The 22878-nt window shown below is 35.6% G+C and overlaps 1 protein-coding gene across 1 annotated transcript; it reads right to left on the minus strand.

Moving 5' to 3' along the window:
• Positions 1-311: 311 nt before the first annotated feature.
• Positions 312-13934, minus strand: LOC145667465 (venom serine carboxypeptidase-like). Its single transcript, XM_081734942.1, has 6 exons — positions 13644-13934; positions 12271-12454; positions 7846-7989; positions 4873-4947; positions 2485-2651; positions 312-1069 (listed from the first exon to the last, which is right to left on the minus strand). Exons 1-6 carry the CDS (start codon positions 13932-13934, stop codon positions 494-496), a joined length of 1437 nt encoding a protein of 478 aa, XP_081591068.1. The 3' UTR covers positions 312-493.
• Between the last annotated feature and the right edge of the window lie 8944 nt (positions 13935-22878).

A 22878-nucleotide genomic window follows, 5' to 3' on the forward strand; every position in this document is an offset into this window, starting at 1 on the left:
ATTTTTATACCTATGATGAACTAACAAAGGATTTGTACGTTATGGACACTTGAATGGTCAATTATCTCAAGACACTGGTAATTAAAAATTAAAGTGATATGATAAAAACCATCTAGGGTCCAAATCCTAATAACCCCCCAAAAATGAAAGAAATTGGTTCAGCCGTATTAGCGTGATGAGCTAACAAAGGATTTGTGCGTTCTCTTTTATATAATAGATTTATTTTATAATATAAATCAATATTAAGAAATGACGTTAATTTTATTAGTTTCATAATCTATTTCACAATTGAAACCAGATTTACAGTTGCATCAAGTTTACAATGAAAACTAGTGTTAAAGTTTTGGAAGTTAAAGATGGGAGATAGTTTCCTTCCTTCCCATTAGTTGTGTCTTGCCTACTTAAGTTGGTAATAGAGAAAGCTATTTCATACTTTCAATATAAATACTTACTTTGGGGGGGGGGTCATTTTATCTACAAATTAACCACTTATTTAGAAAAATCTCAAAAACTGTTTCCCTGTTACTTTTGGAGCATCCTTAGGTGCAAGAGGTTCATTAGCGATAAATTTACTGATAAGATCCAAAGCCCAGACTGGTTGATCAGCAGGTACCATGTGACCAGCATTGCGAACTAGAACTTCACTAAAATTCCCTCCTGATTTAACGTACCCAGCCAAATCATCCCCCACGTACCAAATATAACGGTCAGCATTTCTATACTCCTCGGCAGCGCTAAAATTCAAAGTTTGATAATAGCTCTCCGACAATGGGTAGGCAACAATGATATCCAATTGTCCAGTGTAATACATGACCCGGTAGTTTTCTATTAATTCTTCTACCCAAGGTTTCACTGATTGCATCATGTCCCTCTGTAATTCTGTGTAAACAATAGCACTACTTTGGCCATGGTAACGTTGGTTACCGACGTGGATCGCCTTTCGGACGTCGGGCTGCACGACGTATTTAGTATACCAAGAACTTTCTGGTGCCTCAGTTGTATACAGGTAATTGTATACGTTATCAAAGCCGGACGCGAGTTGAAATTCTGCCAAAGATGCACTCCATGCCTGAAAGAAAATTCAGCATTAGAAACGTTAAAATATATATACATTCTTCATTTCACTTTTATATCGTACAATTATGTTATCAAATACAGCATATCCACAAAAGTTAGGAACTAAAGAAGTCTAGCTGGGTGACCCTTTTAAAAGTTTTTAATACAAATTTCTACCACGACAGTAATGCCCAAGACTTATCAATGAGATGTTGTATTAAAGAGACATTTCAGTATATCAATACGGAAGAACTAATGTTGAAAGGTAATTTAGAAAATAAAAATGTGAATCTACTAAGAAGTCAAAATATTGTTTTTCATTTATTCGATTCCGTTGTTCGATTTTTAGGTTTCTAAACCAAGCTTGTCACCAGTATGGTAGGTCTTGTATTACGGCATGTTTGTGGACAGTTATTAGAGAAAAACGATAAGTGATAGCGAAAAGCGACTTTTTGGAATCGATTCAGCGTTCCAAGAATATATTCCATTTCCTTTCTCCACCATCTACTCAAACTTGAAGCGGTGAAAGAAGTCTATGAATCCTGGTTTCTATACAGAAAGACCCATAATTAGACAAATGGGCTTTGTGGTAGACAAACATTGTGTACATTGGTTTTCAAGGAGTTCTCCCGCTTCCTCCAACTTTTTTTTTCATTCCACTGTTTCATTTATTATCTTCACTGCTGTTTCCTTTAGCCTTGAAGCATAATCGCGGGTTGTTTTGTCAAAAAATCAAACTTGAGACCACAGATGGGAATTGGTATTGTAATACTTCTAAAATGCAGAATTCATGTCTTGACTTTCTAATCTGACGTATTGGTATATGAAATTTAGAAGCAAGGTAGTCCAATTCAATTTTCTGAAAATGAAAAAGTTCAATCGAAACTTCCTCAACTAGGAACTAAGCAGACAAACTACAGCGCGATCAGGTGGCAGGGGATAAACGTGTATGTGTACAAAATAAACGTGGCAATACCGCTGGCCTCTCATTTGCTAGCAGCATTTAAAGAAAACTTGCAGCGCACCCTTCAAATGCCAAGATGTTTGTCACACCGTTTAATTGTGTTGTTCCAACGTGTATTTTAAAGGGTGGATGCAGTATCAAGTAAATAGATACATGTAATACCTTGGTATAATGTAAATACGGAAAATAAATAAAATATACTCTTTCAGTAATTCGGCACCTATCTGTGCAGGAAATGGTAGGATTAGCGATAATATATCATATAGTCAATGTAAAATATTTCTTGAGAATTGAGAACTTTTACGTATTAATGACCTATCAGGATATAATTTTATTTCAATTTTTTTCCACGATTGAATATTTCTCACAATCGTCCACAACCTTTCCTATGTAGCTCTTGAAGAATTGTTAGTAATGATTTCGTTAACATGAAAATGTAATAAAAAAATTATTGTTATTCTCACCGCACGAGCTATCAGCCACTCCTCTTTGCCAATAGCGTTTCTTGCATCTTGTTCGAAGGCTTTCATCGAATCTCGTGTGTGGGAGTCCACTAAGCCTATTTGGTAAACATAGGCGCTGTATTCAAGCATATTCACTGGGTCACTCAGTCCATTTCCTATGGCCAGCCCTGCGAACAGAGATAAAGAACATAGAGTAATGAACAACAACAGTTACTAGTTTTAATAAATATTACTTTTTATGCTATCGATTGAATTGGAAAAACGTATTTTGTAAAGAGCTTGCTTTACCCTTATATATTGAGACGGTCTGTCCGAGAGAAACAAAATGTAAAGAAGTATTGAATGGATTTTGCCCAGGATAGAGAGGGTCAAAAATTATAAATCGAGCTCGTGGTTCGGAGTGAACCATGATCCCAAGATATAACTAGCATGACAATCAGTGGCGGCGATTGGACATTAAAAGTGGAGGGAAAGACATTATCTGAATATTTGTATATCAATGTTAGTTTTCCTGGTTGTTTCTAACACTTTGTTTGACGAAAGGTTGTATAACTAACAGGATACTACCTTTTTCAGTTAAAGTAACGTATATTATCGTATTTCATATTTTATTAAGTAAATTGACAAGAACAACGTAAGTAGGTACTCTTAAACAACGAAGGTGTAAGAAGAGATTTGATTCCTTGCTCATGAACATCTTAAAATTCTATCTGGAAAATTGAGTGATCAGATTATTGAATAACAAATTTGCAAAACAAATAAATAGAAAGGATAATATTAATCATAGTAATGAATAATAAGGCTTGTTTTGTAAAAGTTATATTGAACTGGGTATTAATGAACAACTTAATTTTTAATTCCACACATGCTATTAAATGTATGTTACTCTTAGAAAATCAAACACAATCAATACTAAAGGCATATGCTACGACACTTAAAGAAATACTCATTTTCGCAGCTTCCCGAAACATGTTCGTTGCTATTAGATGCAGTTTTCACTTTCTTGGAACACATCAAAAGACAACAATACTTAGAACCACTTCACAATCAAATTATACAAAATAATCCTAAAACCTAGAATTATGTTGAATTCACTAAATTTGATTATATATACACTCGTACACCTCTAAACACATCCACTTCACTCATACATTACACTGAAACAATGGAAAAGGTAGTTGTTTCTTATTACTCTCTTTTTAATCAATATTCCTTCCTATTAGTAAGAAGAGAAGACATTTTAGGAACTGTCAATTTTTGTGCAATTAAAGAGTAACTTGTGAAAGACTTTTTCTTGTGCGAAATGTGCTCTCAATTAGTTTCAAAACGGATCACTAACATATCGAGCCCTTGTAAGAAGAATTGAAAGCATGCTGGAATTGTGCTCCAAATTTTAATTTTTGGGTTATTTTCCGTTGCAATTAAAACGCAATTCCTGTAGCTTTCTTAACTCCACGGAAAAACAACCAATACGTACTCACGAAACGGCAAATATTATATGGCACCATTCTTTCTATGAACTAGTAATACATACAGAAACTTTACATTTCCAAATGAAATTATATACATTAATTGGTTACTTCAGGAAATGGGGGGCAATTGCCCCCTTCTGCCCCCTAAACGCCGCCCATGATGACAATCCTTATGGGCCTGAGCCGCTCCAACGCCATCTGTTAACCAGTAGCTGAACTACGTCGAGCTTAGTGACGAATACATGGTGAGCGCGCTATGCCACCCTATCTTTAACAGGCCTATTAGTAACTTTCTAGGCCTAATGGTTGTCACGTCTATTATACATGTAACTCCCCAGTTTGGCTCACGACGTTGAGTGAGCGCCGAAAATTGGGAAACATTGGTCAGAAATCGAACCCGGAACCACGCAGACGTAAGCACAATGTTCTAACTACTAAACCCCGGTGTCCCCTAGATTCCAAGGTCTGGGACTAGTCAATAAAAAAGCTGTTCTCCATTTATTGATATTGGAGTAATTATGAGTAATTATCCTTGCATATTAGACTACTAGCACTGTTGGGTTTGGCGGATTAGTATAATTCTCAGGATGCAAAAAAAACTAATCTGTCCGTGGAATACAACGCTATTGTAAAATGAAACTAAATGACTGTCTAACTCTACAAATCTAAATATTTAAATATGTCTATTATTCTCCAATACTCAATTTAATTTAAGCTATAATGCTCTATTTAAACCTAGGCTTGTTAACATTTAACGTCTTAAGGAGTTTAATTTACCAAAGAACAACCATACCCTACCATACAACCATACGCCTTCTAAATCAGTAATACGAAGTATCTTTTAAAAAGGATTTACAGATTTCTTTTATTTTGCAAAGACATTAAGAAGTACAATACAAACATTGTCATAGCTTACCTTTAAGATTGATCTTTAAATCAGCTGTTGGGTTCTTTTGATGTATTGTATAACTTATGGCTGGAACATATTTTCCTAAAACATAGCAAGAAACAAGATTAGGCATTTGACACTTACGTAGTATAAAGATAAATTTTCAATTATTACAAATATATTGTACAGAGAATTGTTACAGACGATACGGAAGATATTTGGGAACTGCATCAATAAATCAAATTAAACTCATATATCGTCGCTGCGCCTCGAAGAACCGCTATGTGACATTTTTGTCGAAAATGAGTTATGTTGTGCAAATAAACCTGAAAGCTCTCAGGCAGCGTCCCTCATAATGTGATAAGTGAATATTCAATTGTTTCGCCGCAACTATGAAAACATAATAGGAAATTAAAGGCTTCAGGTTCTCATCACATACGTATTGATTAATGTATACAAATCCTCTATGTGCTTATAAAGGCGCAAAAGGTAAACCGACATCTGCTACGTAAACACAGAAATAATATATTATTATTGAAGCAAGCTAACGCAGAAACAATTTTATTATATTTTTCAAGTGTTTCCGTGTATATTTGGCAAAATTTTAAGAGTTCGAAATGTTTAATGTTTCTCCTGAAAAATTGTTGTTTTAACACATAGCGGTTTTTCGAGGCGCAGCGACGATATTCTAGATTCAATAGAAAAGTATATTAAAGAAACATAAATTTTCAGCGCAATAAGCTACCAAACATGGAAAAATCTGTACTTGAGCTATCAAGTTCGACAATTATGAGAAATGAAAAAAATGGAAATAACTACATGAGACGAACGACCTATTTATCCTATTTAGATATTCAGATTTTAGAATGTCATTTATAAAGGAAATGTACTGTTAAGATCTTTAGTACCAAATTCTGTGTATTTCTTTTCAGACTTTTGTGCTTTCTTGTTGGTGATAGGGAGAAATTCCATCATTTTGTAGCCAGTTGCTTGAAATATGGATTTCCCCTTCTTATGGACACTTATAGCTCTGAAACGATGCGTATTTTGACCTTTATTTCTTAAGGTTCTACACTAAAAAATATTCTTCTCTCAATCTTCCAGTAATTTGGAAATTATTTGTACACGTATATGTTACATGGCCCAGAAACAGGAGCCATCATGAAAAATTAGGAATTACAATTGCACTTTAAACTCAAATTATAATTGAAAATGTTCTCTTATCAGTTAGGAGTTGACTTTTGCAGTCTTTAAGGACCTGCGAAATTGTTAAATTACCTTCATAGCAGAATCCTGCAACAAAAAGAAATATCTTCGAGAAAGGTGCTTTGTAAGGCACCTAGAGGGGATCCTTCTCTCCCTCCGATGGGCTGCGTGCACAACTTTTAAAACACCATCCGGAGCTTTAATTGTCCACTTCGGTTGCGGTTCACAGTTGACTGTTCCATGTCTTGATATCACACGTTGTGTTGTGTAAAAGGATTTTTTTACACAACTTTTCAGAAGTACAGCTGGAGTCAACGCAGTACACTGTCGCCTTCTACTCCTCGTACTGAGTGAATAAACTGCTGGAACATCGTGATGTTTATGTCGATTAATTATGTTCTTCATAGTTGTTGGCCGCAATGGACAACCATTTTCTTTGCACTGTTTTCGAATTTTTATCATGGAAAACTTGGCGTCGAGAGTGTTATGACGTAGCCTTCCAGACTTGGTTTATATTGGGAACCATGATGCACACCACACACACGCAAACTTGGCGCGATACTAGAGACCTTTGGCTTTCTAAGAATGTTTGAATTATTATGGTGGATCACTAAGTGTTCCCAGTGCTATGCTAAACGCTGCTTAAATAGTGTGGCGTTGGCAGGTAGTGTCGAATGTTGACTGATGCCAGATAATAGAGGAAGTTCGTTCGGAAAACAAAATTCGTACTCTGTTACTTTCTAAAGCATATTATTCAGTTCAGGAATTTGCAAATGTTAACGATGTATGAATATGATGTAATTATGTAACAAATTTAACATGATGTTTATTATAATTTTGTACTTCAAATGGTGTAATAAGCTGTAATTACAATTTGATTTATATGTATGACAACTGTAGAACTTATAGGAGATACTCTCCATATTGTAAGTCAAAACAGGCTAAATAAATAAATAAATAAAGTAATCATGGAATTCTGTTTGGATATTACTACAGAATTAGTTTTCGACCCTTACCGCAATTCCGCTTCTCGAACCGCAACGCTAGAATCAAGGAATTTTCTCATTGTGACTACTACAATAAACGTACAAGTTTGGCAACAACGCATTATGGCGTTCTGCGCAAGTTTCGTTCCAAAATCTATTTCCTTAAATGTAAATTAATATTTAAATAAAATATGAAACATAACACGAAAAACGGTCAAACAATATATCTATTTCGTAAAAAGATCGTTACTTTAAAATACTTTACACATACAAATAAACATTTCGTAAAACTGAGCACTTCTTGTAAGATCTTACAGCAGGTGCCATCTTGTGTGCTCATTGTAAAATGAATCAAATATTTTCTTTAATTTGTTACATTTTTCGATATCAGGAGACACAACCAAATGAGTCAGTGTCTTGTACTGTAGTTGAAACATTACTCTATCTTATAGTACAATATTTATAATATGTAACGTTTCATTGCGCAGTAGTTAAGTCAATGAGCTAAAATATGTACTAACTTTCGGGTGGTGGTTCACCTTAAGATCGGTCGATTCTGTCAGCAAGGGTGAAGTTTCAAAATCAACCACATAATATACTCACCAACCTTATATATATATTAGTTTCATTTCCTCAGAGCTCAATAAATTCCAGCACTAAACAAAGCAAAGAAACTTTAGAATAAAAATAAGAAGTATTTATATATATATATATATATATATATATATATATATATATATATATATATATATATATATATATATATATATATATATATATATATATATATATATATATATATATTTACCTCCATACGATTCACCAGTAACAAAGAAATCATTATCCTGTAATTCTGGAAACATTGTGAAGAATTGTATGAGTGCAGCATACAGATCTCGGCCCACCTGTACTTCATTGGTCACGTAGCCAAGCAAGTTAGTATAACTGTAGCCTGTGTAAAATAATAATTTGCACATAAAAACTTAAGATCAACATAGCAGAAGAAATTGCCTAATATTCAACAATTTGTTGCAATTATATATGTGTATACAATCATTTAAATAATTTATGTGATTAGTGAAAGTTTCTTAAAAGTTTGGCACATAAATGAACTAGACTTTATCCAGAATGTTATACTTTGAGACAACTTAAGGGAAGTTTGATTCCCTTAGCTTTGAAAACAGCAGAACTTATTAATGTATAGTATATGTTAATGTGATTATTAATCAAAAAATTAATTACATAGATTTAACTATAACTTTTAACTTATCACTTACAATGTGCACCCTAAATGAACATTCTTTGGACCACAAAGTTCTAATGCTCTACCAAAAATAAAACTTTCCTTTGAAAGACTCTTTTGATATACTTATATCAAATGTAAATGCAATTAGATATGAAACAATGACAGAAACATTTAAAAAAACGTAAAATACCAGGGCTACTTTTTCGACCTTTCTTAAGCCAACAGGAAACCACATGAGATGATGAAACGGGAATATGTCAAACGTGTTTCATGCACGTCCCCCATCCCACACAGCGACAGATAGAGTCAGCCATTTAATTATTACAAAGTACGGAACAAGCAAACATGTCCAATGCAATCGCAGCGCCCGGCAAGTGTGAACTAAGTGATTCGCACATCTCCCATACCAAAAGACAGGCTCTACCGTTCAATCATTCTGGAGTAGCAAGTGTGAAAATATATCGAGTGCAATCGAAGCGCCCGACAAGTGTGAATTACGTGATCCGCACATCTTCAATACCAAAAGACGGGCTCTGTCGTTCAATTATTCTGGAGTAGCAAGTGTGAAAACGTACTGAGTGCAATCGAAGCGCCAGAAAAGTGTGAACTATGTGATGTAACTCAATTTTTGTAATTACGAATTATTCAAATAAATTCGAACAATTATCCGAATAAAGAATTTTATTTGAATATTCGAAAATCAAATATTCAAAAACTTCATTATTTGAATAATGTAATAATAAATTGTTCAAATTTTAACGGCATTAGAGTGCATATTCAATATAGAGAGTAGAATAGAAACAAAATGTTATTGTTGTGGGATAATATATGCAATACATGTGTGACATTTTCTCTTTATTTTCTTACATGTTCGTATTGAGGAGTTTTGCAACAAAGAACTAGCACATTGTTTAGTAAAAACGCAGATGTTCCAATGATTGGAAAGGATTTGTTTGTCGTATATCATGTCCAACATGGAATAATATGAGGCAACAATTTTTCTTATTTATCATCTTGGTATTATACTCTTTAGGCTTAAGAAGAGGGGTGATTAATGAAATTATATAATGATTATTACAACTAATTCATAGAATGAGGTAGGGGGAGAACATTAAGAAAATCTACACCCTGAGGAAGGGAATTCTTGGAAAACATGCTTTTCTGGTGAGAATATTATGCCAAGACTGATGTTTCCGGCGTCCTCGGACACTGGAGTCGGTCGTACTATGGGTGAAACACATATATTTAGTATACTGATGCACTTCAACATATAAAAAGGAACAATTGGCTGCTGACTAACACGCAATTGTTGCCCTCACTTGCTGACGTTTCTCATCATGTTAATTACGGGTGTTACACCCGTAGCACGACCGACACTACTATACAAGAACCAGGCACGTAGCCAAGGGGGGGTCCAGGTGGTCCGGAACCCCCCCTTCGAGACCAGAAATAAAAAAAAAATTAAGGAAGGATGAAACAAAATGAAATGAGAAAAAGAAGGATTAGCGTTAAAAATAAAAACTACAGGAAGCTTTTGGTTACTCTTTCTTATGAGGAGATTTGTATTACTTGCAATACATGGTGGCGAGATATCCTGGAACAGTCAGGGAATTTGAAGTTTATGGAAAAGTTACGGAATTCTCAGAATTTCTGCTACTAGTCATTGAGATTTTTAGCTTCCAAAAGCATTGTGCCGTTGTGTAACACCGTGGACATTTTCTAGCATAATTTTCATCATCGCATCCTTCCAGTATCAAATATGTTATTTCAAAAACAACTTTCTACTGCTCCTTTAACCTATCATTTGGAACAGACAGTAGTTGATGGAATAATAAAAACAAAAAATTATGTGGAAAGATAGTTCTGTTAACATTTGATTCAACAGAGAGAAGAACGCAGATATTGTAAAATATTTTTTATGACATTATTGAGTACGTACGTTTTATAATAGTGAATATGTATTTTTTTTATAATAGTTGAGATCATATTGAAAGGAAAATTGTTATATTTGAATGAACAGAGAAAGGACGTAAATATTGTAAAATCTTTTTCAACACATTTTTTAAAATTATTTTACTCGAGATTTCTTCATAGTTTGTTATTAAAATACTTACCAACATATCCTCATTTTATTGTCCTAACAAACCAATATATGTTGATAGTAACGTAGTTTAGATTGATAGATCTTCTGGTCCTCCAGAATTTTATGTTACGAAATCCTGGTTAAACGAACCAATATATGTTCCAGTAAAATAGTTTAGAATGATCGAGCTCCTTGTGTGATGACCAAAGTATTTCATGTCTCGGACCCCCCCCCCCCTCTTCACAAAATCCTGGCTACGTGCCTGTAAGAACGCTATTTTATAACGACAATCCTGCGGCGAGGACCACCAAATTTATATAACGTATAACGAAATCTTCACAGTTCATATACATTTATATATAACTACAAGGCTACTGATTTAGCAAAACTCATTTTACACACTGCGTTATGATATTACCTTTTATTATAATATGTGACACATTAAACTTTTACACTCTTCGAAAATTGTACATGCGGTGTACACAAGATGGAACCTTTTATATATATATTTATTCTTCGTTGCTATGACAACTAGAAAAGAAATTACATCTATATCTTTTCTTTTTTTTCATAATCATATTCTTCCTTTCTAGAGCACCTTCTGCATAATTTAAAAGTACTTTTGCCCACAAATACAAATAAAGATATAATAAAGAGTGGTGAAATGCAAGTATTGTTATAATTTTTATATTATGTTCCTACTAGAAAGAATGTTATCCAAGAATTCCCTCTTTAATCTGCAATAGTTTTCTCATCACAAATTCATATGAACTAGGATCCTTCACACCAGAACTGAACGCTTTACGACTAAATCATCGTTCCCTAACAAACCTCCTGTCTTTTGCAGGGGCGAATCCAGGGGGCGGGGCGATTGCCCCTCCCAGAAGAGGAAACTTTGTTATTTTATATATATAAATAAAACCCATCCCAAAGTTTGGAGCCCATAAAAGTAGCAGTATGACAACCCACCGCCCCCCCCCCCCCAGAAGTCGGTCCTGGATCCGCCCTGGTTGTTTCGGATGTAGTTATGACTCTTAGTCATAATAATTTTTGCTTTATTAAAGTGTAACACGGAGTATAGTACAAAACTAGAAAAGATGTTTGCTTGTAAAGAATTAAACAAAATTTGTTATCTTATTATTGGATATTTGATTTATTAAGAAAGGATATATTGTCCTTTCGGAAGAGAAAAGAAAAAAATATTGTAATTCATTTAATTGCATGTCTATGTTTACATATATAATTCCCTCGTTTACTAGTATTGCCTTTTAGAGAATTTTAAACATTTTATTAATACGGGGTGGCCCAAAAGTAGGTATACACTCCTGCATTCATCAAGTATAGAATTTTAGTTTATGGATTTATTTGCTTCGACTATTCCGGACTTAAGTTAAGTAAAAAGACGTTAAGAACAAATAATAAAGAAACTAGGTCTACCTGTTTAATGACAATAAGAAATGATATAAAATATGGTACGGAACTGTATACCTACTTTGGGCCATCCTGTATATTTTTTATTTATCAAAAGATAGTTTTTTCGATAAGTAATCATATTCGTATATATTAATGTAATCACTTATTCTTACGTTAATTCAAAATTGTTGGTGGAGCCGCGGTGGCTCAGTGGTAGAGCGTTCCCCTCTGGTGCTTGGGGTCCCGGGTTCAAAGCCTGCTCCCGCCAAATGAACTTTGTGGTTGACAAAAACCGTGTGCGTGGGGTTTCTCGGGGTTCTCCCGTTTCCTCCCACTTTCTTCATTCCACCAATTCATTCATCTCTCATCATCACCGTCTCCTTTAGTCTAACTGGCATAAACGTGGGACGTAAAACTCAAAGATTTCAAAATTGTTGGTGGCCTGTTGTTTCCTCACATTAATTAATGAAACAAATTTGTTATTAACTTACCTGTTCCTACAGGGTTGTCAATGTATATTACATTGTGTTTCAGGTGCCATGAGTATGGATTACTGACTAGAGTTAAGTTTTCAGTGACCTTGAAAGGACCATTTTCCCAAAACAAGCCATACAAAGAAGAGGAGCCTGGACCTCCTTGGAGCCACAGAAGAACTGGAGCATCTTCAGGATTCGTCTAAAATAACAATGTGCGTTGTAGTTTATCTTATATTTTTAGATACTAATTTAAACATCATACACAGAGAAAAATCCGTTCTCCGGACAGCGGTATATTGTACAAATATACGGAATCCTCTTGTTTACTATAGAAATCAGTACGGAGCATACGTTATCTGTATGCTACATAGGCACTGCCCTTAGATGTTACATCATGCCGTTCCAGGTTGTCTGACATCTAACAGTTTTCCGTATATCATATGCATATACTTATGTTACCTTCGTCAGCTATATGTTATATACGTCCATTTGTATGTGAGATCCTACATTGTTTCGTAAGGAAAGTACGTATAGATGGAACACTTATACAGAAAGTATTATAAAACATGCGTTTTTAGTTATACGTCTGCTGTACGTTAAGTCCAAAAACTACAGGAATTACGCATGTAACCTATCTTTTTAAGTACGCAACCTACATTTTTTTTCTCAGTGTAATATAATTCTTTCGTATGACTATTTTTAATGTCTAATGTCGATAGCAAAAATCTTGTAGAGCTGCGAGAAGAAAAAGGTATAAATCAACAGGCGTTACCCTCTTTCTCCAAGCATAATATCTAATTTTTTTAAAAGGATCTTTACCATTATATAAAATCACTATGGTAATCATTTCTGAACAAGAAAACCTAATTTGTGTTTGGTATATTTAAATTCAAAATATCGAAACCCATGTAGAGCTTTTCTATTTCAAGCGTGCCCTCGGAAAATATGTGAAACCTACTGTTTCATACTGTCTTACGGCGGAGGAAACTTTCCCTTTGCTTAGGGGAAAGAAGTGAATGACGGGTGAAGATCGTAGCCTACTTAGAATGGCTAAGAAAACAGAGCACAGCGAAGTCCGTGGAATCATTCATTATGGCAACTCTGTCTGCATCCAGCTATTGAAGGATCTCTGCCACAGCAATTTGTCCTTCTTCTTTTGGGGAAGGTACGTGAAAATACATATCGTCAGCAGTGAAAATACAAGCATAAATGTTTCAGTAATAACTACAATATAGCTTGATTTAGTTTATAAAGTTGCCCGCTTCTTTTACTTAAAAAATAGTAATAACTGGTATAATTTAAAGGAAGTTAGGCTTCTTTCTCATTTACAATTTTGAAGAACACAAAATATTTACCATTCTTGTAGTGACTAATACTAATGGTCTTACCTGTGCTGGAAAATACCAGAAAAACAAGTTGCCATTGTAGTTAGGATTGACTGTGAAGTATCCTGAGTAACTGGGAATTCCTTCGATGCCAAGATCACCGACCAGAGATAAATTCCTAGCCTCTTCGATATTTCCTGCTTCAATCAATGGTGTCAGAATCAGTGCATCACCAGCGTCACCTTCTACCGGAAGTGGTCCTACATCCTGTGACCATACTTTGTATGGCGGAAGAATAGCCTGCGAGCTTACAGCCAACGACAGTACAACTAACAATTTCCAAGAAATAGCCATCATTTACTACTAAAAATAAACTTGTTAAGTAAGACTTTTTTACTCTCTGCTCCTTATATTTATATGTCACGTGTAACGTTATCTGTCTTTACTTAAAGAACCTTCAAGGTACACACTTCTTACAGTCATTATCTTTTATTATATCAGACTCAACATTGTAAGATCAATTGTTTGTGATTTAATTAGACAAGTCTCAAGGTTACAATTATTCGTAAAGGAAAGATAAAACGAAATAATTACCTTTTGATCCGACTGAAGAGGCTCTCTATTTCAGAGATTTCAACGAGTAAAACTTATCAAAATGTTTAGATTAACGTCATTCAGGCCAGCAACCGGAGGGGGCTAGGGGGCTGGCCCCCCTAACATATTCATGACCCCCCTCCAAACCTCTGTGGCTGGTTTCGGGCCTGGCGTCATTCAGTTAAACGAAACACATTAAATCTTCGTTTTACATTTCACAGTTATGACGTGTCGGTTCAAGGAGACGGCGATGAGGAGAAATGAACAAAACGACGGAATGAAGAAAGTGGGAGGAAACGGGAGAAACCAGAGAAAACCCTACATAGACTGTATTCGTTCACGACAAAAATCACTTGGTTCGAACTGGAATAGAACTAAGGTCCCCATGCACCAGAGGTGAACGCTCTACCACTGAGCCACCACGGTCCCACTCAGTTAAATGAAACGAATGCAAAAGGGTAATCGATGAAAGAATGAAACAAGAATTGGTGGAATTGAAAAAGTGGAAATAAACGGAAGAAAAAGTGACTTTTTAAATTTCAGACGAGACGAAAAATTTGACAATTGTCGTCTCCTTTTCCGAGACGAGATGGGAAATTTAACTAGTCTCGTGGGCAACACCAGTCCACCCAAGTTTTAGATTTCAAATACTGTTTTTAGTCGTACGTGATTCTTAATACAGTAGACTTTCTTTAGTTCAGCGTTCAACAGTCACGAACGCTCTATGCTCCGGCCCGGCACCATGGAGATTTTTCTATTTATGCTTTTTAGATTGTAATTCTTGTTCGCAAACCAAATCAGACGACTTATCTCTGGTACGTGGGGTCCCTGGAGTAATCGTTGGCCAAATAAGTTTGTGATGGATGACATTGTGTTCATGGGTTTTCTCCGGGTACACTCGTTTTCTCCAACTTTCTCATTCCACCACTTCTTCCATCATCATTCACTTGGCTTAATCATCGTCTCCCTTAGCCTAACGGGCATAGTAAAGGGACGTTAAACTGAAAGATTTCATGTCACTTTTGACGAGTCTTGAGGGCAACACTAGTTCACTCAAGTCTTAGGTTTCAAGCACCGTTGTAATATTTTGTGATTCATAGTACAGTAAACGTTCCTTAATTTGACATCCAACGGTTCGGAATTTATGCGTGATGCTCCGGCACGGTATTATGGAGATTTTCCATTTTTCTTTTCTCATCTTTTTTGTTTGTTTGTTTGTTTGCTTAGTTGCAAATTCTTGTTCGTAAATCATATCAGACGATCACGTCTGGAAACAGCACTCGCGAGCCTTCGGCGTGGTTCAAGACTAATGGGAAGTGTTCGGCGCTTATTTAAAAAAAAATGTTGAAAAGTGAGCGAGATACTATCTCCAAAACGCTATTTGAACAAATAACTGTTTTCAGAACCTTTTTAAAATCATATGTAAGTTTGGGTGCCCGACAATGATGACGTAATAAACTGCACACCCAATTTTCTGGTTTATAAGAAAGGGTTTGGAAGCGGTTATTAGTTAATGAATTAATATTTTATAGATACTACGTGGCTCAGTTTGCACATTTTTTTATATTCCCCATTGTCTTTCAGTAATTTGATACAATTCAAAAAAGTAGAAGTGAGCTAAGGGAAGCGTCTTCATTTGCAGAATAATTAATAAATGTGCAGAACTCATTGCTTTGCAAATTATAATGAATAACTTTTGTTTTTCTTTCTTTAAAAAAGAACTGCTTTAAAAACGAAAGCATAAGAAGTGGGAATACAATACCCCAGTACATCAACTATTTATTGATTTTAGAAAGGCTTACGACTCGGTTAGGAGAGAAACATTATACAACGTTCTTACAGAGCTTGGAATACCGAGAAAGCTAATTAGATTAATTAAGATATGTTTAAGTGAATCCCAAAGTAAAGTGCGGGTAGGAAAATTTTTGTCCACGAGCTTCCACGTCGAAAATGGCCTGAAACAAGGAGATGCGTTGTCGCCATTATTATTTAACTTTGTGCTGGAATACGCCGTAAGGAAAATCAAAGATAGCAACCAGGGCCTAGAGTTGAACGGCATTCACCAGGTTATGGCATATGCTGATGATGTAAATTTAATAGGGGATGATAGGAGAACAGTAGAAATAAATGCAGAGATATTATTAAACGCTTGCAGGGACATGGGTTTAGAAGTAAATGCAGAGAAAACTAAATACATGGAAGTGCGTCGGGACCGTAATACGGCAAATTGTGGAGGCGTTAAAATATTAAATAATACTTTTGATAAAGTGGATACTTTCAAATATTTAGGATCAATATTAACAGACGAAAATCATATTCACGAAGAAATTAAATGTCGACTAAAAGCAGGGAATTCGTGTTACTATTCGGTTCAAAATCTCTTGTCGTCGCGAATTCTGTCGAGGAATTTGAAGCTTAAAATATATAAAACGATAATCATGCCTGTTGTTTTGTATGGTTGCGAAACATGGTCGCTTACTCTGAGGGAAGAACATAGACTGAAAGTATTTGAGAACAGGATCCTGAGAAGAATATTCGGACCCAAGAGGAACGAGAATGGGGAATGGCGGAAGCTTCATAACGAGGAACTACATAGTTTATACGGTTTACCCAACATTGTTAGGGTCGTCAAGTCTAGGAGGCTTAGGTGGGCAGGTCATGTAGCTAGAATGGAAGTAAGTAGAAACGCTTTCAAAGTCTTGAATGGTAGACCCATAGGGAAACGACCATTAGGAAGACCTAGGCGCAGATGGGAGGATAATATTAAGATGGATCTCGCAGAGATAGGAATACAAAGTAGAAACTGGATCCAATTGGCTAAGGATAGAAGTCAGTGGAGAGCTTTTGTGAACGCGGCATTGAACCTCCGGGTTCCATAGGCCATAGAGTTAGTTAGTTAGTTAGTTATATATATATATATATATATATATATATATATATATATATATATATATATATATATATATATATATATATATAACTCTATGACCTATGGAACCCGGAGGTTCAATGCCGCGTTCACAAAAGCTCTCCACTGACTTCTATCATTAGCTAATTGAATCTAGTTTCTACTTTGTATTCCAATCTCTGCGAGATCCATCTTAATATTATCCTCCCATCTGCGCCTAGGTCTTCCTAATGGTCGTTTTCCGATTGGTCTTCCAGTCAAGACTTTGAAAGCTTTTCTACTTTCTTCCATTCTAGCTACATGACCTGCCCATCTAAGCCTCCTAGACTTCACGATCCTAACAATGTTGGGTAAACCGTATAAATGATGTAGTTCCTCGTTATGAAGTTTCCGCCATTCCCCATTCCCGTTCCTCTTGGGTCCGAATATTCGTCTCAGGATCTTGTTTTCAAATACTTTCAGTCTATGTTCTTCCCTCAGAGTAAGCGACCATGTTTCGCAGCAACACAGAACAATAGGCATGATTATCGCTTTGTATATTTTAAGCTTCAGATTCCTCGACAGAATTCGCGACGACAAGAGATTTTGAACCGAGTAGTAACACGAATTCCCTGCTTTTAGTCGACATTTCTTCGTGAATATGACTCTCCTCTGTTAATATTGATCCTAGATATTTGAAACTATACACTTAATCAAAAGTATTATTTAATATTCTAACGCATCCATAATTTGCCATATTACGGTCCCGACGCACTTCCATGTATTTAGTTTTCTCTGCATTTACTTCTAAACCCATGTCCCTGCAAGCGTTTAATAAGATCTCTGTATTTCTTTCTACTGTTCTCCTATCATTCCCTATTAAATTTACATCATCAGCATATGCCATAACCTGGTGAATTCCGTTCACCTCTAGGCCCTGATTGCTATTTTTGATTTTCCTTATAGCGTATTACAGAACAAAGTTAAATAATAGTGGCGACAACGCATCTCCTTGTTTCAGGCCATTCTCGACGTGAAAGGTCGGGGACAAAAATTTTCCTACCCGGACTTTACTTTGGGATTCATTTAAACATATCTTAATTAATCTAATTAGCTTTCTCGGTATTCCAAGTTCTGTAAGAACGTTGTATAACGTTTTTCTCCTAACCAAGTCGTACGACTTTCTAAAACCAATAAATAGTTGATGTAGCGGGGTATTGTGTTCCCACTTTTTTTTCGAGTATTTGGCGAATGGTAAATATTTGGTCGATAGTTGATCGATTTGTCTAAATCCGCACTGATAATCTCCAATAATTTCATTTGCGTATGGGGTCAATCTTGCTAATAGAATATTTGAAAGGGTTTTATAGGATGTTGACAAGAGAAATGCCTCGATAATTATTAAAGCCACTTTTGTCGCCTTTCTTGTGAATTGGAACAATGATTGATTCTTTCCACTCTTGTGGCAATTCTTCCTTATTCCAGATAAGGAGAATGAGTTTGTGTATCTTGTTCCACAATTTTTCGCCTCCAGCTAAAATTAACTCAGCCGGAATTTCATCTACACCCGGAGATTTGTGTTTCTTTAATTTCTTTATAGCGGTTTCTATTTCTATTCGGTTGGGTTCTGGAATATACGGTTCTCCGGTGTGTATCTCCTTTTCTCCACGCACACTAGTTTTTGGTTGCGTGTTAATCAAACCGTCAAAGAAATCTTTCCATCTATTTAATATGCTATATTTGTCAGTGAGAACTGTACCGTCAGATTTCTTCAATATATAAGCACGATGTTCATAGCCATTCTTAAATTCGCTGATCCCCTTATACATGTCCCGGATGTTTTTATTTTTACCATTATCTTCAAGTTCCTTAATTTTGGCTTTCAAAAAATCGCGTTTCTTTGTTCTAAAAGTTTTGGAAGTTTCCCGCCTGATATCTGCGAAATTTTGTGTAGTCATTTCATTCGAATTTTGTAGCCAGCGTAATTTTGCCTGTTTTCTCTTCTCTGCTAGTTTAATGCATTCTTGGTCGAACCATGGTTTGTTCCTACATATTTCCGCGTGTCCAAATTTTTCTTTTGCTGAACCTTTTATGCTATCTGTAATTTCAAGCCAGGTATCCTCAACACTAGTGCACTCCGAATCTTCTAAAGCCGAGAATCGATTCGAAACTTCAATCTAGTATTCCTCTCTTACCTGGCTCTCTTCTACTTTCTTTAAATTAAATCTCTCCGTTTTCCGAAATTGAATATTACCTTTATTCAACGATAATCTCTCTCGTATTATCGCTGCTACCAGGTAGTGGTCAGTGTCACAATCAGCCCCTCTAAACGACCGGACATCAATTATTATAGATTGCCTTCTTCTATCTACTAAAACTGATAATTTTGATTATGTGTTTTTCCGTCTGGTGATGTCCAAGCGTATTTATGAATGTCGCGATGTGGGAATTTTGTACTCTTCACTATTAGGATTTTGGATGTTGCAAAGTTCACGAGTCTAACACCGTTGTCATTACTTTCCTTATGCAGACTTTCGTTCCCTATGATCGTTTTGAAAATATCCTATCGTCCTACCTTCGCGTTGAAATCCCCTAATAGAATTTACATATGGTATCGCTGGAGTTGGTCAAATATCCGTCCCACTTCTTCGTAAAAACTGTCTTTTATATCGTCATCTTTATCTTCAGTTGGGGTATGTACATTTGAAATAATAATATCACACCACCGTCCCTTAAAAGTAATAAAAGAAAGTCTGTCAGTAACAAATTCAACCCGTTTAATTGCTGGTAATATTCGTTTGTGAACGAAAAACCCTGTTCCTAACTGGTGATTTTTATTTCCTTCCCCGTAAAAGAACGTAAAATTTCCGGAATTCACAGATCCATTTCCTTCCCACCTAACTTCCTGAACTCCTACTACGTCCATTCTGTATTTCTCTAACTCACTCGTTACGGATTTTAACGCGCATGCCCTATAAAGACTCCTAATATTCCATGTTCCAAATCTCATGTCCATTTTCTTTTGCTGAGGTCGTGCCAAGTTATCAGTCCTTGTCCGAGGCTTTTGTGAATATTTCTGAACAAGTGTTTTTTTTTTTTTTTTTTTTTTTTTTAACAGGATGAGGTTGATAGGCCTACCCGGACCACTTCTAGTCGGCTGTCCGCGACTGCTTATTCAGTATATTCGCAGCTAACCTCTATATCTAGAGGCCTTCTCGTCGATCCGCAACCTAAGGACGCGCCATGCCATGGTGACAGGAACCCACGTTACACGGATATATATACTGTATACTAGCTGAACATGCGCACTCTACATCATTCACATATGAGCATGAATCTCCTTGTCATTCCTCATAACATCTGCATATATCCCTTTACAGACACAAGGGAAAGATGTCTTGATAAAGATCGGCAAGGTGTGCCATAAAAGGGATATTTTTTCGATTATTTTTTTCAATATCTCGCACCGTTTTGCAAGATTTGAGCAATTCATGGATGATCAGTGTTTTCTTTCTTCTTGCACGCAATATGTAATAAGCAAATACATTACAACCACAATTAATTATAATGTCAGTGATATATTGTTTTCATTGGGCAAAACATTCCAAACAATAAAGATTCATCTTAAACTTGTTATCCTTCGCTTTTCATTACCATTTGTCATGAAATAGACACCTGAGAGATATAGTACCCCCTATACAACTGTATGATGTTGCAATACGTAACTCGTAGGATATGATGCTTTACTTTTTAAAAAAAAATTTCAACATCCCAGTGTATCCCTAAAAATACAATAAAGAAATAACAGTAATGTTTTCTTTTTTAATATATTCAATCAGAACTGAACAATCTACACAAAATTTGCAATCTATCAGTGAAAACTGCATCTTTCTAGAGTCTATGGTTTCCGAAAACTCACTGTCGAAAGCATTGGCTACAAACATACAGGATATTTCAAAACAACACCGACAACGTTTGGGAGGTGATTCCTGACATCAAGATAAGACGAAAAGTATAGACCAACCTGGCCGCACAAATGCTTCCTTTCGGAGTTATGGTCTGCCGAAAACATGAAAAAAATGAAATATAAAGGCCGAAATTATGGAACCTACCGTAGTTGGGTCAAGACTTCACTTGGGAACTAATATGTGGGCTATCCGAAAATACATGATTCAGAATCATAAGGTACTCACACAACAATTTTTGGACAGAGAGTTTGGTTACGGTCTTATAATTTGAAGTATTCACAAACGACCTCTATAAAAATTGTTACGGAAGTACCGCAGGATTCCGAAACATGGATATTTGGATAGGGCACATACTAGTTCCTAAGTGAAGTCATGACCAGACTACTGTAGGTCCCATAGTTTCGGAGCTATGGACGTTTAAAATTCATTTTTTTTTCATGTTTTCGGCAGCCTATAACTCCGAAAGGAAGCATTTGTGCACACAGATTGGTCTATACTTCTCATCTTATCTTGGTGTCAGGAATCACCTCCTAAACGTTGTCGGTGTTGTTTCGAAACACCCTGTATAAACGTCCACAAACATATAAATTTTCTTGACCACAAACATATAAACCTAGCATTTTAATATATAGATTCTTGATAGTATACAAGCAATAAGTCTTAAGAATTTCATTTACACGTAAGTTTTCGAAATATTTACGAGTCACCAGTTGTTCGATCAATTAATTTTTAGGCCTACAATAATACTGTAATTCTGTATCACTTTATTTTTTTAAATGTAGAATTAAAACTAAGTTTTGGATGTAGTTGAGTTGAAATGATTATTCTATTGTTCCTTGTAAATAACATTTGCTCCCAAACATAATGTTATGCCTACATTGGCGTTTAGCGATCAGGGGAGGTACTGACCGATAATTTGGCATTTTCGGTAATCTGGCATCGGTCAAGTCCTGAACTTGCCGGATTATCGGAAACCTACTGTATAAAGACTATAAATTGAATGCAATTAAGAGCATTTTGAACCATAAGAAAATCATTAAACAATATACTATAATTCCCTGCTTTTAGTCACATTTAATTTCTTCGCGAATTAGGTTTTCGTCTGTTGATATTGATCGTAGATATTTGAAAGTATCCACTTTATCAAAAGTATTATTTGATATTTTAACAAGTCGACTAAAAGCAGGGAATTCGTGTCATGATTCAGGTCAAAATCTCTTGTCGTTGCGAATTCTATCGAAGAATTTGACGCTTAAAATAGAATAATTCCTTCACTAACTTGGCATTGTTTCCTGTTCATAAAATATCTACATTAGACCCCACATGATATTGCTTTTCCCGTCTTCATTTTCTTTCATGCTTTCTCTAATTCTTTCCGATTTATTGTTGATGTTGCTCCAAGACTTGGGTTACATTGCTGAAACATTCCTCGGATTTTTTACGTCCAAAACTTTTAGAAATAAGAAATAACTTAAATATCTCCCCTTAATCACGTCTTCATTGGTAAGCACCAATTATTGGTAATCTTTTATTTGCCTAATATCCGTAATATCCTGTGTCATCTTGCCTCCAGTTTTGCTAATGTGTACAGGTTCTCACTCCACCTGGTATTTCAAGTTTGTCATACATTTCATATTGCTCTAAGCAGTGTTTTCATTACTGCCTTATTAGCCGCCTTGAAGCTACACTTACCCTCTTCTGTCCCAGAAGTATCCAACTTTTTCTTTCCTTATTTCTTCACCGTAACTGCTTCTTACACTTCTTCGTTTCACCACCATGTTGCTTTTTCTGCAGAAGGAATGTTTCCTGAAATTCTACGCAAAGTCTTCTCTACAGCCATTATGAGTAC

The sequence above is a fragment of the Thermobia domestica genome, chromosome 13 (genome assembly GCF_964235325.1).
Source record: "Thermobia domestica chromosome 13, izTheDome1.hap1.1, whole genome shotgun sequence".
NCBI classification, from domain to species: Eukaryota; Metazoa; Arthropoda; class Insecta; order Zygentoma; family Lepismatidae; genus Thermobia; species Thermobia domestica.